The sequence below is a fragment of the Branchiostoma floridae genome, chromosome 4 (assembly GCF_000003815.2).
Source record: "Branchiostoma floridae strain S238N-H82 chromosome 4, Bfl_VNyyK, whole genome shotgun sequence".
NCBI lineage: Eukaryota > Metazoa > Chordata > Leptocardii > Amphioxiformes > Branchiostomatidae > Branchiostoma > Branchiostoma floridae.
The window spans coordinates 19,783,537-19,795,364 of record NC_049982.1 but is presented as its reverse complement, the minus strand read 5'-3'; the positions used below and the strand labels follow the sequence as shown (position 1 = coordinate 19,795,364).

General features: G+C 40.7%; 2 protein-coding genes across 3 annotated transcripts in view; one reads left to right on the top strand and one right to left on the bottom strand.

Moving 5' to 3' along the window:
• Window positions 1-10,769, bottom strand: part of LOC118413880 (beta-1,4 N-acetylgalactosaminyltransferase 1-like) — a 14,775-nt gene extending 4,006 nt beyond the window's left edge. The window contains exons 1-8 of one of the 2 annotated variants that reach the window (XM_035817480.1): window positions 10,415-10,769; window positions 9,401-9,529; window positions 5,290-5,396; window positions 3,853-3,893; window positions 3,423-3,606; window positions 3,012-3,098; window positions 1,925-2,112; window positions 1,493-1,633 (exon numbers count right to left, since the gene is read on the bottom strand). In XM_035817480.1, coding sequence (XP_035673373.1) covers window positions 1,493-1,633; window positions 1,925-2,112; window positions 3,012-3,098; window positions 3,423-3,606; window positions 3,853-3,893; window positions 5,290-5,396; window positions 9,401-9,529; window positions 10,415-10,659 — 1,122 coding nt within the window. In that variant the 5' untranslated portion in view covers window positions 10,660-10,769. The remainder of the gene's footprint in view (window positions 1-1,492; window positions 1,634-1,924; window positions 2,113-3,011; window positions 3,099-3,422; window positions 3,607-3,852; window positions 3,894-5,289; window positions 5,397-9,400; window positions 9,530-10,414) is intronic. The other variant, XM_035817481.1, reaches the window with a different exon arrangement.
• A 388-nt stretch (window positions 10,770-11,157) lies between these two features.
• LOC118413616 overlaps window positions 11,158-11,828 on the top strand; it is a 1,437-nt gene continuing 766 nt past the window's right edge. The window contains exon 1 of the mRNA XM_035817142.1: window positions 11,158-11,570. Coding sequence (XP_035673035.1) covers window positions 11,158-11,570 — 413 coding nt within the window. The remainder of the gene's footprint in view (window positions 11,571-11,828) is intronic.

Genomic DNA, 11,828 nt, shown 5'->3' with positions numbered 1-11,828 from the left:
ATCCCCCAAAATCAATGAGCAGTTGCTTAGAGGGGGAAACAATTTCATCACATTTTTACAGTGACAAAATGCAACAAACGATACCAAATTTAAAACAGAACAAAGCCTCTACCACTTAACCCTGTCCGTACTATAGATTAAGCAGGCCCAAAAATCAAGCGAATATGACTAGCCCCAAACTACAAATTACCTGCATACAATACGGAAATGGCATCCCCAAAGAAACAACAAAAAACACAGGAAAAATCATACACATACCTTTGTCTTACACTCAAGCTCTATACATTTCTCCTCCACTTTAGAAAGTTGTATCTCCTGCTGATTGCCAAACAGGGTAAAGGAACTTGTACCAGAACTTTAAACTCAGTACTACACAGCTCTCAAAATACCACAAACTCGGACTAAGAAACAAACTCAAACTGTACCTAACAAATACAGCAGCAGATACTAGACTAAGTATGTCATCTGGCAGGTCAGACACTGTTGATACAAAGTAACCTGATACATTGAAGGTGACACACTGGCCACTGCAGCACAAAAGATGATGGTTCTACATGTAAACCCAACCGTCACCTGTTTTCACAACCAAGCAGATATTGGGGGGATGCCCCAACCACACGAAAACAGGGTCAACCTACAGTATCAAGTTCAAGCACTAGGAGGCCCCAAATCAAACCTGACCACCAGGACACTAGCAACAATCCACGTACCAAATATAGCAACACAATGGTACCTTGCGTTCCGGAAATAAAGCGCACACGCCGTGCCCGCACAAAAGGTAACCTGGAATGTCAAGTTCAAGCACCAAGGGCGCCAAAATAAAAATTGAGAATTATTCAGCCACCGTCAACACATGTGCCAAATATCATCGTGCCCGCACCATCCGTTCAGAAGATATAACTCCGGAAAACCCCCTCCGGACACAAAATTCGACCTGCCGCGTCAAGTTCAAACGCGATAAGGCCCAAAGTCAATCCTAGGCAACAGGCAACAACCCCCCACCCATGCACCAAAAATCGTTGCAATGGCGCGTATCGTTCCGGACATACAGCGCCAAAAGTGCCCAAAAAACACAAAAAATGCCACCTGCAATGTCAAGTTCAAGCACCAGGAGGCCCAAAATCAAACCTGAGTGTCAAGCTACCACCCCCAACCCACGTACCAAAAATCATTGTGCTCGCACCATCCGTTCTCAAGATACAGCGCCGTAAAGCCCCAGCTTCCAAAAATTCCCACGCCACTGAAAACCATACCTGCATACATGCAGGTAAAAAAACAATATATTGCAATCCCATACTGTAGTATGGATTTCAATATAACAACATAGCGATGAACGAATGAACAATGACTTAAACGACCCGGCGAGACCATTTGTACGCTTTTTTTTGTGAACGCTGGGAGATGTGGTTGGAATTTGTGTGATCAGGAAAAAGTTTGGATTTTTGGCCTTGTGTTATGCAATAGTCAATACAAGAAAAATCACGGATCTTACCACGTCCAAATTGCTGTTGTCAAGGACTCCCGCCATTATCTCCAGTTTCGTATCCTCAGTAAAGACAAAGTCATCGTCCAGCCATAAAAGGTAAGGAGTGGTCACCTGGGAAACCGCCAAGTTCTTTCCACCAAACCAACCCTACAAGGTGCAAGTTCTCATTAATTACACACAGAAGCAAGACATTTATTTATTTGAAAGCAAATTGCCCGAATAATAAACATATGTGACCGACATCGATACAACCCCGGCGCACTTGGGCAAGTTTCATGATGCTGAACATGAAGTAAATGACTATGTAGATGATGTATCTAAGGCCGATGGGTTACAAAAGAAACATTTATAGTAAAGATACAACTAGTACACATTGAAAATTTATGAGATTCCCCAAGGTGTTCTATGCGAAATGTAACCATATATTCAGATACTCACCGATGCAAAAGGCATGACGTAATGGTCTACATGTTCTGACTGTAAGTCTTCGATAGGTTTACTGTCATCTGCTACCACTACTCGCATTCTGGGGTAGTATTTCTGGATGCTGCGGAGGAGTAGTCTCACTGATCCATACCTCAGGAAGGTCTTGGTGACGGCTGTAACTTTGTCGTGTATTTCACCTGCTGTGCAAACCGATGCTCTATTAGTATATTAGTACAAAAATCGTTGTTATTGAATTAAATTAGCTTAGGGATGTTTTGTTTGCAACGCTACGAAATATGAATTATAGATTGGAAAAGTAATCTATAAGCAAAACAATTCTCATTTTATATGTAGACGAATGTCCTCTTAGAGTGCCTTTTGCTGTTGATAACCTGATGACTAGGTAATCTAAAGGTTGTTTGCTGATTAGATAAAATGTATGTTCAACAACATGTTTTATCGTAATAAGCCCAACATTAATCGATAAGTCAAGAATGGATCATAGGATCATCATGATTTTTTGGTATGCTGATAGCTTAAGTAATGCTTGATACAATTTGATATCAATTAATTGTAACTTGGGATCTAATTTGCATAATTCATGCCGAAATTTTATAAATGAACTCCAAGTTTATAATTATAAAATGAAATGAGCAACGCATTTGTCTACAGACAACATTCTACATAACAAACCTGGTTTATTTGGCAATGTAGGTATGTTTACCAATATATACTTCATTACTTAAGATTTTATTACTGTAATAAAGTAGAAGTAATGTAGCAAGAAAATCCGAAAAATAGTTTGAGAACTATTTCATTTTGATATATCTGTCAACAACATCGTTTGCCTTAACAACAGAAGAAAATGGAACAATTTCCAAACTTTCCAAACTGCTGCCAACTAAATATTAGAAAAAGTCACCAAATTTGGTGCTTCTAGCGTTAGCCGTTCATACGTTATGTAACATGAAAGTTGACACGAGCCTCAAAATCCCGTCTTAATTGTGTTATCTGGCATATTTAACTTAAAAAAGTAACAATATGATGAGCTTCCAAACAATGATAACTTTGCTACTCATAGATAAGTTTTGATATATACCTTTTCCAGTATCATAGAGAATTGGTGGCTTCCTTGCACGAATAATGATAGGGATGATTGCTTCGTGCTGCATGTAAACAAAGTGGACTGAAAGACAAAATAACTGTTCTGAGGTTTGTTAGTGAAAAAAACTAAAATGAACTCAAATCAGTTGTATAGAGTAGATCTTCCTTGATACCGTCTGTTCAACGTGCTTTGCGTTCCTGCAGCCCCCCCGCATCTTGGTATACAGGTGCCCAAGTTATATGAGATTGACCTACATACTGGGACACACAAAAATTTTCCAACCAAAATATAACCTTCTTGGCGAGGCAAAAATCCAAATTTCTAGGGACGCATGGCATCTTTGAACTCCTTTGCTATCCACAATAGATTGATTGTTACTTAACATGATTAATTGTTGTTCCTTACCATATTCCCTGGCATCTATGTCGAAGACGGTGCTGACATATACCACAAACTCTAGCTGACGGTTGAGATGTGCCAGAGACGTACTACTCATGGTCAGTGACGTAGTCCCCAGGCCATTGACATCCACATTGGGCACTGTCGCACCAATGTCCAACACCCCGAATTCGGCCGACAATAGTTGAACCTGACAAAGATGCGGGAATATATCATACCTTGATATGTTGTATGTGCCTGAGTACAGGAAGACGAGAATGTAGGCGGTCGATCGTGTTTTATTCCGGGACGTGTTTTTAGTTCAAAACAGGGAAATATGAACCAATCTAACTATAGTAAATTTGTGTATGTACCGTACGATTAAGTTAACATCATTGTATTTCTAACTATTTCAACAATGTTAAACAATGTATTCAATGCGCGGCGCGAGCCTTACCTTGTAGTCATCACGCACGGTGTCATCCGCAACTTTGAGACCTGTAGAATGACATAATAGAAAAAAGCTATAAAAATTGCAAAAAGACAAAATTTGTTTCCGCCAGGGAGTCTCCGCCCACCAAATGACGGCCTCAACTTTCCTTGGACGACATAAACCCAGAATATTAAGTGAAGAAATTATTCCTAGTACTTTAGATGACCCATTGCCTTCACCTAAAAAGCTAAACATTTACAACTGTATTTTGTTTCTAATCAATCGTGAAGGTACGGTCCTTATTTGCGTAAATGTTATAAGTCGATCACCGACCACAAATGAATTAGACCATTTTGCCTGAAGTAAGATATGATCATAAACGCAAATGAGATTGCCAAAAGTATTACATTCCCTCACTTACTACATAGATTTATAGCATTTTGTCAACAATTTTGTGTAATTAGGTATTCAGTTGAATAGAATATTTTTGCCCAGGAATGTTCATCTTGTTGTCAGTTACATATGTCACCTGTTGAAATAGTACAATAGTGCCGTTAAGTATGTGAATTGGGTTCTAATTTGCACAATGGCTTTAACAATTTCCTACAGTTGCACACAATCATTTTCACACACACACACACACACACACACACGTTTCTTGTCTGAACCATGTCGAGTACTTTATGGAATCTACCCTTTGGTTTTGTCTTGTCCTTTCCCTAAATATAGTTTATCAAGAATGATAGTTTGGAATAGTTTTGGTTTTTCTATGTCAAAAGTCATTGTGATTCTTATGTTTTCTGGTAATATTTCATTTATAATCATCCGCTGTTCCGTACACAGGAGCAAATCTGTCCTAGCTTAAGTTCTGTCCAAAATAGAATAAAAATTATAGAATGATAACCCATTGAAATAATTCAAAGTAGAATAAAAATGAGTATGAAATATTTCTCTCTTTCTCACATGCTTTTTTTTATTATAGTTTGTTTTCGGTCGCGTTTGGTTGTTTGCGACTGTTATCTGTTGCTGTGTAGAGTTGTTTTCGGTAGTTTTCCATAGTTTCAAGTCATTTTCGGTTGTTTTCGGTAACTAGTGAAAGTTGTTTACGGTTGTTTTGGTTAATTAGTGAGTTGATTTTGGTTGTTTTCGACCGTTTCAGGTTGTTTTCGGTTGTGCTCGGTATTTAGTGAGACCCGTAAGTACACTACGGAAAATAGTTTTGCTTCTTCTTATACAAAGAATAGTTTGTGTTTAATAGAAATGTTCGTCTTCGAGCGAAGAATTTTAATCAAGATAATTCTATTTTGATATTTCTCAGACATGCAGAGAAAAATAATCTTGTTTTACAAGAAAATAAAAGTTTGTATTTTTGATCTTAATGTAATAATTATTTTCCAAACATTTCTAACATAACAAGCAAACCGTTCAGTTATAACTCATCTTTCCATCAAGTTACTTTACCTGGGATATATACTGGTTCATGTGGGGCAACGACCACTCCTTGTGCTGGGTAACTGAGAGGAACAGATCCGTTCACGATTAACAAGGTCTCTTTGGAAGACTCTTTTCTGAAAAATAACAAGTTCTTATGTCATAACATGTCATATCTATATCTATACCTGACGGATGAAATATAGCACTGTTAACTGGTCAAGATCACAATTTTCCATGGTAAAATGTACTGTATCAACCTTTTTCAGAATGGGGCACCCTTAGATTTCTATCGCCCATAAATAGACTCTGCTAACGTGATCACCACCACAATGTAAAATATTTTTTATTTACATCGTTAATCTAGGGTTGTGGGTTCGAATCCGTTGATGTGTTACTGATCTTGTACCGTTGGGAAAGGCACTTTACACGACTTCCTCGCTTCACTCAGGTTACAATTAGTACCTAGTCTCCGTTATGCCCCTGTCACATTATATACGATCTTCGGACGTACTTCGCAATCGCTGGAAGGTTTTTTGAGATCTTCGCAGGGAGTCTTGCGTATTTGTCGTGCGCCCCAAAACTGTCCCTGTCACATATAAGCGAGGCTCGTGCGATCGCCGGTGAATAAATCTATGATAATGAACCTCCCATGACCCCTTGCACGGGGTCAAGGTAACACAAAACGTTCCTCACAAAAAGGCAATTAATTAAGGGTTAATGACCCGCCCCCTGCTATAACCACCGAATAAAACGGTTAAAATGGTTATATGAGGTGGTTATAGCAAAGGACCAGGCGTTATGACACCATATATACCGAGGAACATGTGGGTCATTAACCCTATTATCATACCCACACTGACCCATTCAAGAGTAGAGTAGAGTAGAGTTTCCGGTTGAGTAGGAGCGACAAATTCTTTATAAAACATACATCTTTTATTCAGTACATAAATTTGAACAGTGAATTTGAACAACATAAAACTTGTACGTGAAATGTATTTCTGTTCCAAGGATTGAAATAAGAACAAAGTCGATTCATTATGTTACAAACTGTTGCACGCTCCGTATTTCTCCACTCGCCCATTCTCCAGTTTGTCGAGTTCGTTCGTATCAGGCGCTAAATCTCTGCCGGCTTTCCTGAGGCATTCCGGGATCCCCGTGCTTCACAGCTCTTGAGAATCTCGTTCACTACGAACTCAGACAAGACTTCTCCGAAGAAAGGTAGCATTTTGGTCCTCCAGCGACATGACCGCTACTCAATGGCGGACCGTGGTGTTATTGTCGTCTGAACTTGAATGGGCGGGGGTGCAAATAATTTTATTTTCCAGTTGCAGTTTAAATTGGACATGACTTGAAATAGATTTTATTGTCTTAAATATTATAGGTAATTCAATGTTGTTTTAAGACGGCAAATGTTTTCTTTGAACAAAGGAACACGCACTACCGATGTTAATAGAGGGAGCCATCCCCCCTGCCATGCCTGTACTTATTCCCCTATCTTGGCAGATGGACGATTCCTGGATATCTCATTCTGATTGGCCAGCGTGCTGTTTGTCTGTCCTTCTGATTGGTTTAAACTTTCTTTTCTAAAGTTTTTAATGCACACGTGTGATAATCAAAAATTTAATGCACGGCTGTTACGGCGTCATAACCAGCATGAAATGGGGCCTTCTGATTGGCCCACGTCCAGTTGGCCCATATGATAATGTTGCTTATTCTGTTGTTGAAATCTTTTTAAACAATTAATGGAAGGCGCGGGCATAATGAAAATGACGCAAGAAAACAAAGTGTGTCACAAAGCCAGCCTACATACTACCACAGGGACCACATACACAATGTCAGAATTACCCTCACATTCTCAGCAATTCAATATTTGCAAACGGAAGTCGGGCGTACGTCGCGCAAACGTCGCCCGACTGACGGGCGTTCGCCATCCAATTTGCGCTCGATGATTAATAGCTAGGTCTGTGCTCGCCTATCAACTGGACAATGATTGATCATAGTTGCACTTGGGCAGATGTCCTGAATACCACACCCCTAAATACCACGCCCAACGTGTGCATAAAGCATGAAAGATGGCGCCGAGAAAGAAGGCCAAAAAAAGCAAAAAAGTGCACAGACCAAGGTGCCAGAAGAGTGCGTCTCCGTTGAGGAAGAATCCAGAGAATGTCGAATGTCGACCAATACCCTCGCGAGGTACGCACGATTTGCAGGCACGATCTGCGACTCGGTAACACGCTCTGCGATTTCGGAGATCACCTGCGACTTGTCGCTCATGTTAAGAACATGTTTCGCTGCACCGCGACCATCGTACGACCCCGGAAAATCGCCGGCGATCCCGAAAAATCGCGGGACGATCGTGAGAACATCAGACGTCTTACGCCAAAAAGTAGTTTTCAAAACCATATCCAGTTGCTTGAGTAACTACTTTTTGGCGTATCTTATTACCTGGATGTCTAACCTACATCGACGTATCAGACGTCTTACTCACAAGAATGTCAATAAGAGCTCGCAGAATCGTCGTCCGATCAATTTTCACCAAATGTGACAGGGGTATAAGCGCCGGTCACAAACCGCGTATGATTTCTTGCGATAGCATATTCCGCATATCGCACGATGATCGCATTAAATCGCAGCTAAATCGTAATCAAAATCAACCATCGCAGAGCATCGCATGATGTTCAAAGTTTTTCAAGCGACGATTTTTCATTAATGTGTCTTTTGAATAGCCGCCTGAACGTTTTTGTTCTTCTTTAACCAAAGAAACCATAACACTTACAAACAGAAGTTCAAATCAAGCACATGTAACGTTACTGTTATGGTTATATCGGCCTGCTTGCCGGTTCTACGGGTCAGGCTTTTTCTAAGATCATTATGCTTTTTTTTCTGATGATATCTATCAAGAAAAAATGTCATCAGACATATATCATAATCATATCATAAGCATTATATCAGAACCAACGACGCCACCCCGAAATCCCGACTCATAGAGCCTGGGTTTCTATTCCAGTTGTCCCCTTGGTTACGGTTATAGTAAACCGACCCGAGACCGACGAGAGCTGAACTCTGATCTAATCATGAACTCACGTGTATGTAGAAATCAAACAATTGTATTCATCACCTGCGCGTAATACTCAATCTGCCACGTGGAAAACCTAGCCTTGAAGGCAGGCTATTTTACGGGCGCGCTGTTTTCTGGTTGCTACTGTGAACAGTTGCGACTGATGTAGTTTCTCTTTTCGTCAACATCGACAATATCAGGGAAAACTCAAGCCATCACAACATGCTAAAAATCTATGAATCTCTAACGACATCATCATCAGAAAAAAATGTCGCAATGAAGTCTGCTATGGGGCAATAAAGAACGTACGACGATGGAGAAATTTTGAACATGTTAAAAAAGTTTGAGCTCTATTTTTCGGCTCCCCGATTTACTATGATTAACTGCGCAATTGACGCATGTACGCTCTTATGGCCTCGTCGTACGATGCCCTACGTCCTTTGTGACCACGGCTTTATATATTTAAACCATTGCTTTCGATTCTTCCCTGATTTACGACGCACTACGCTTATACTGCGCATAAAACCTCAATCGCAAGAAATTGTACGCGCTTTGTGACCGGGGCTTATTTTCATAATTAAGGGCCGTCCCTCAAAAAGGACGTTAAACGGAGTTCCCGGGTTTGAGGTAAAATGGGTGGCCGACAACCATGCTCAATTCAATTCAGCCCCTGGCTGCAAAGAGAGAGTAGTCGGCCCACCCAATAATAAAGACGTTATTCAGGTATCATTTGCTCGGAATAAAAGGCAGATCGCAGAAACGCTTAAATTTGCCACTAGAGTCACCATGAGGAACGGGGGTGGAAAACATGGATTAGCGTGAACCACGGGGGAACCCTGATGAGTAGCTTGAAAGAAAACGTCTAAGTATGACTACACAAGCCGATGCCTCTCCAGTTTGAGAGCCCAATACATACCTTACTGGCACCATTGTAATTCATTACACGGCAAGCGTGTTCTGGGTCAGCATAAATGAAAATGAAATTAGCAAACAGGCGCACCCCTGGGGAATTTACCATTACGAGTTTCCAAGATTAGAAAATGTTTACGCAAGATTAATTGTTGCAAAATTATTATCAACCTGCGTTTAAATTTTTGAAGTTCTGCTTTCCGTCGATCTTTCACTTCCTTCAGCTCCTCGGGGTCAATGGCCTGAAAGTTTACTGTAAGTGTTTTTCCCTCCGTACAATTGCACCTCGTCAATTTGCTCCTAAAATAGAAAAAACGCTTTATTTAATACTTGGCACTTTAAGAGAAATGCAAAGTACATGCTCTTTGTTTTCTCTAGTCTGACGTCATCCATATGCTTTTATTGTGTTGATAACACTACCAATTATTAATTTGAGAATGCTTTAACCCTATTCAGACCAGGCTTTTTTTCTCAATCTGGACGGACGGAGTGGCTTTAACGGCCTTCCTTTAAACGACTTAACATAATATTATATAACCACAATTTTTAGAGAATGATTGAGCGTACCATATGACATTTGGAATGATATGACTGCGTTATGACGTAATACGACGTCATTCTGACGTCATTAGAAAAATGTACGCATAATACATTATGAAAGATATACTTAATGACATGCAATCAAATAGTAGTGATGTAGCAGTAAAACCTGAAAAATTGTTTTGTCAAAAATGCCAGTCTACAACGGTTATCATGGTAACAAAAAACGTCGATACTTTCCAAACTTTGTTAAATTGTTGCCAACTGAATTGATGAAAGTCGTTGTATTTTGGTGGCTCTAGATTACGTAAGCCGTTTAGGCGTTATGCATCATGGAATTTGGCACAGGCCTCAAGACGCCCCCTGTCTGAATAGGGTTAAAGATTGGACAATGAGTCGCATTACTCACAATATGCTTTGGGGCACAAATTCTGGAGCATGTACGTGTAGCTTTTGAATGTGTACCTATTACATATTTTCATACACCATGTAATATTTAAAAAAAAGCACTACAAGACCAATCAAAGTCGATTCTACTTTCAGAAGCCAGGGCTTAATATATTTGTAGATTTGACATAGCTGGCTGAATTCTCAGCTGGTTAAACCAATGGAACGAATCGTAAAGAAATCGTACAGTACACTTACTTCAGAAAGTCTCCCCTTAGAGTATAAGGGATGTTGTTAGCCACCATTGTGTCTGTTTTTGATTGCACAACTATTGGCGAGACGTTTTTTCCCACGTGGACTCTCATGACATCTGAGAATAAAACAAACGAAACAAAGCCCACAGAGTATCCTGCTAGAAACAGGAGCAGTTGCCTTGTTCCCCCTTTCATTTGGGCACACCCTGTAAGATAAAAAAGGAGATTCGAGTACTGAGTTGAGTACATATTGGAGCCACGTTCCGTCCAAAGAAATCAAGGCTGATTTAGAAATCATGACTGAACGAAAGATAAATATGTGAGTAATGATATTCGTGTCTTGATGCATTACTTTAAAGCTATTGTAACTAGACAATTCAATCTCATGTAACCAAGATGTATAAGGGTTTTCTTTCCTAAAGATATAGTCTCTAGAACATATACCTCCGTGAAATATTCAGTCATGGGCTATATGCATTCAACAAAATGGGAAAATATGTCTACGTAAAAATTCGCTTACGCCAGAATGTGAAGTGGAATCCATACAATCATGTTTTCTGCAGTTGTTATGTTTTACCTCCATGAAGATGGAGGTATTGTTGCCATACTGTTTTCACTCTGGAGATTATGTGGGGTACATGTCAAGAACGGCTGGAAGGTTTGCAATGGTTTTTGGTAGATGGATTGGTGATGGTGTAGTATTCTCTAAGCCAATGTGGCTTCAGAGCTAACAGGGGCACCACCGACATGGTCTTCGTGCTCAGGCAGCTCCAGGAAAAATGCCGTGAACAGAACAAGGGTCTATACGTCACCTTCGTGGATCTGACGAAGGCCTTTGATACAGTGAGCAGGAAAGGCCTATGGCAGATCTTGGAGCGCCTAGGTTGTCCACCAAAGTTCCTCAGCATGGTCATCCAGCTGCACGAGAGCCAGCGTGGTCAGGTCAGAAGCAGGAACGACCTTTCAGAGTCCTTCCCGATCACCAACGGGGTGAAACAGGGATGTGTCTTAGCCCCAACCCTCTTCACCATCTTCTTCAGTGTGATGCTCCAACAGGCCACAGAAGATCTCGGCGACGAAGACGGCATCTACATAAGATACCGCATGGATGGTAGCCTGGTTCACTTGAGGCGACTACAGGCCCATACCAAGACCCTAGAGCAACTCATACTTTTAGCTACTCTTCGCTGATGATGCTGCCCTTGTGACACATTCTGAGACTGCCATGCAGCGTGTAACTTCCTGCTTTGCGGAGGCAGTCAGACTGTTTGGTCTCGAAATCAGCCTGAAAAAGACAGAAGTTCTCCACCAACCAGCTCCACAGGAGATATACCACCCACCTCGCATCATGATTGATGATTCAGAACTGAAGCCAGTTCCACCTGTTTACCTACCTGTTTAGCACTATTTCCTCTGAT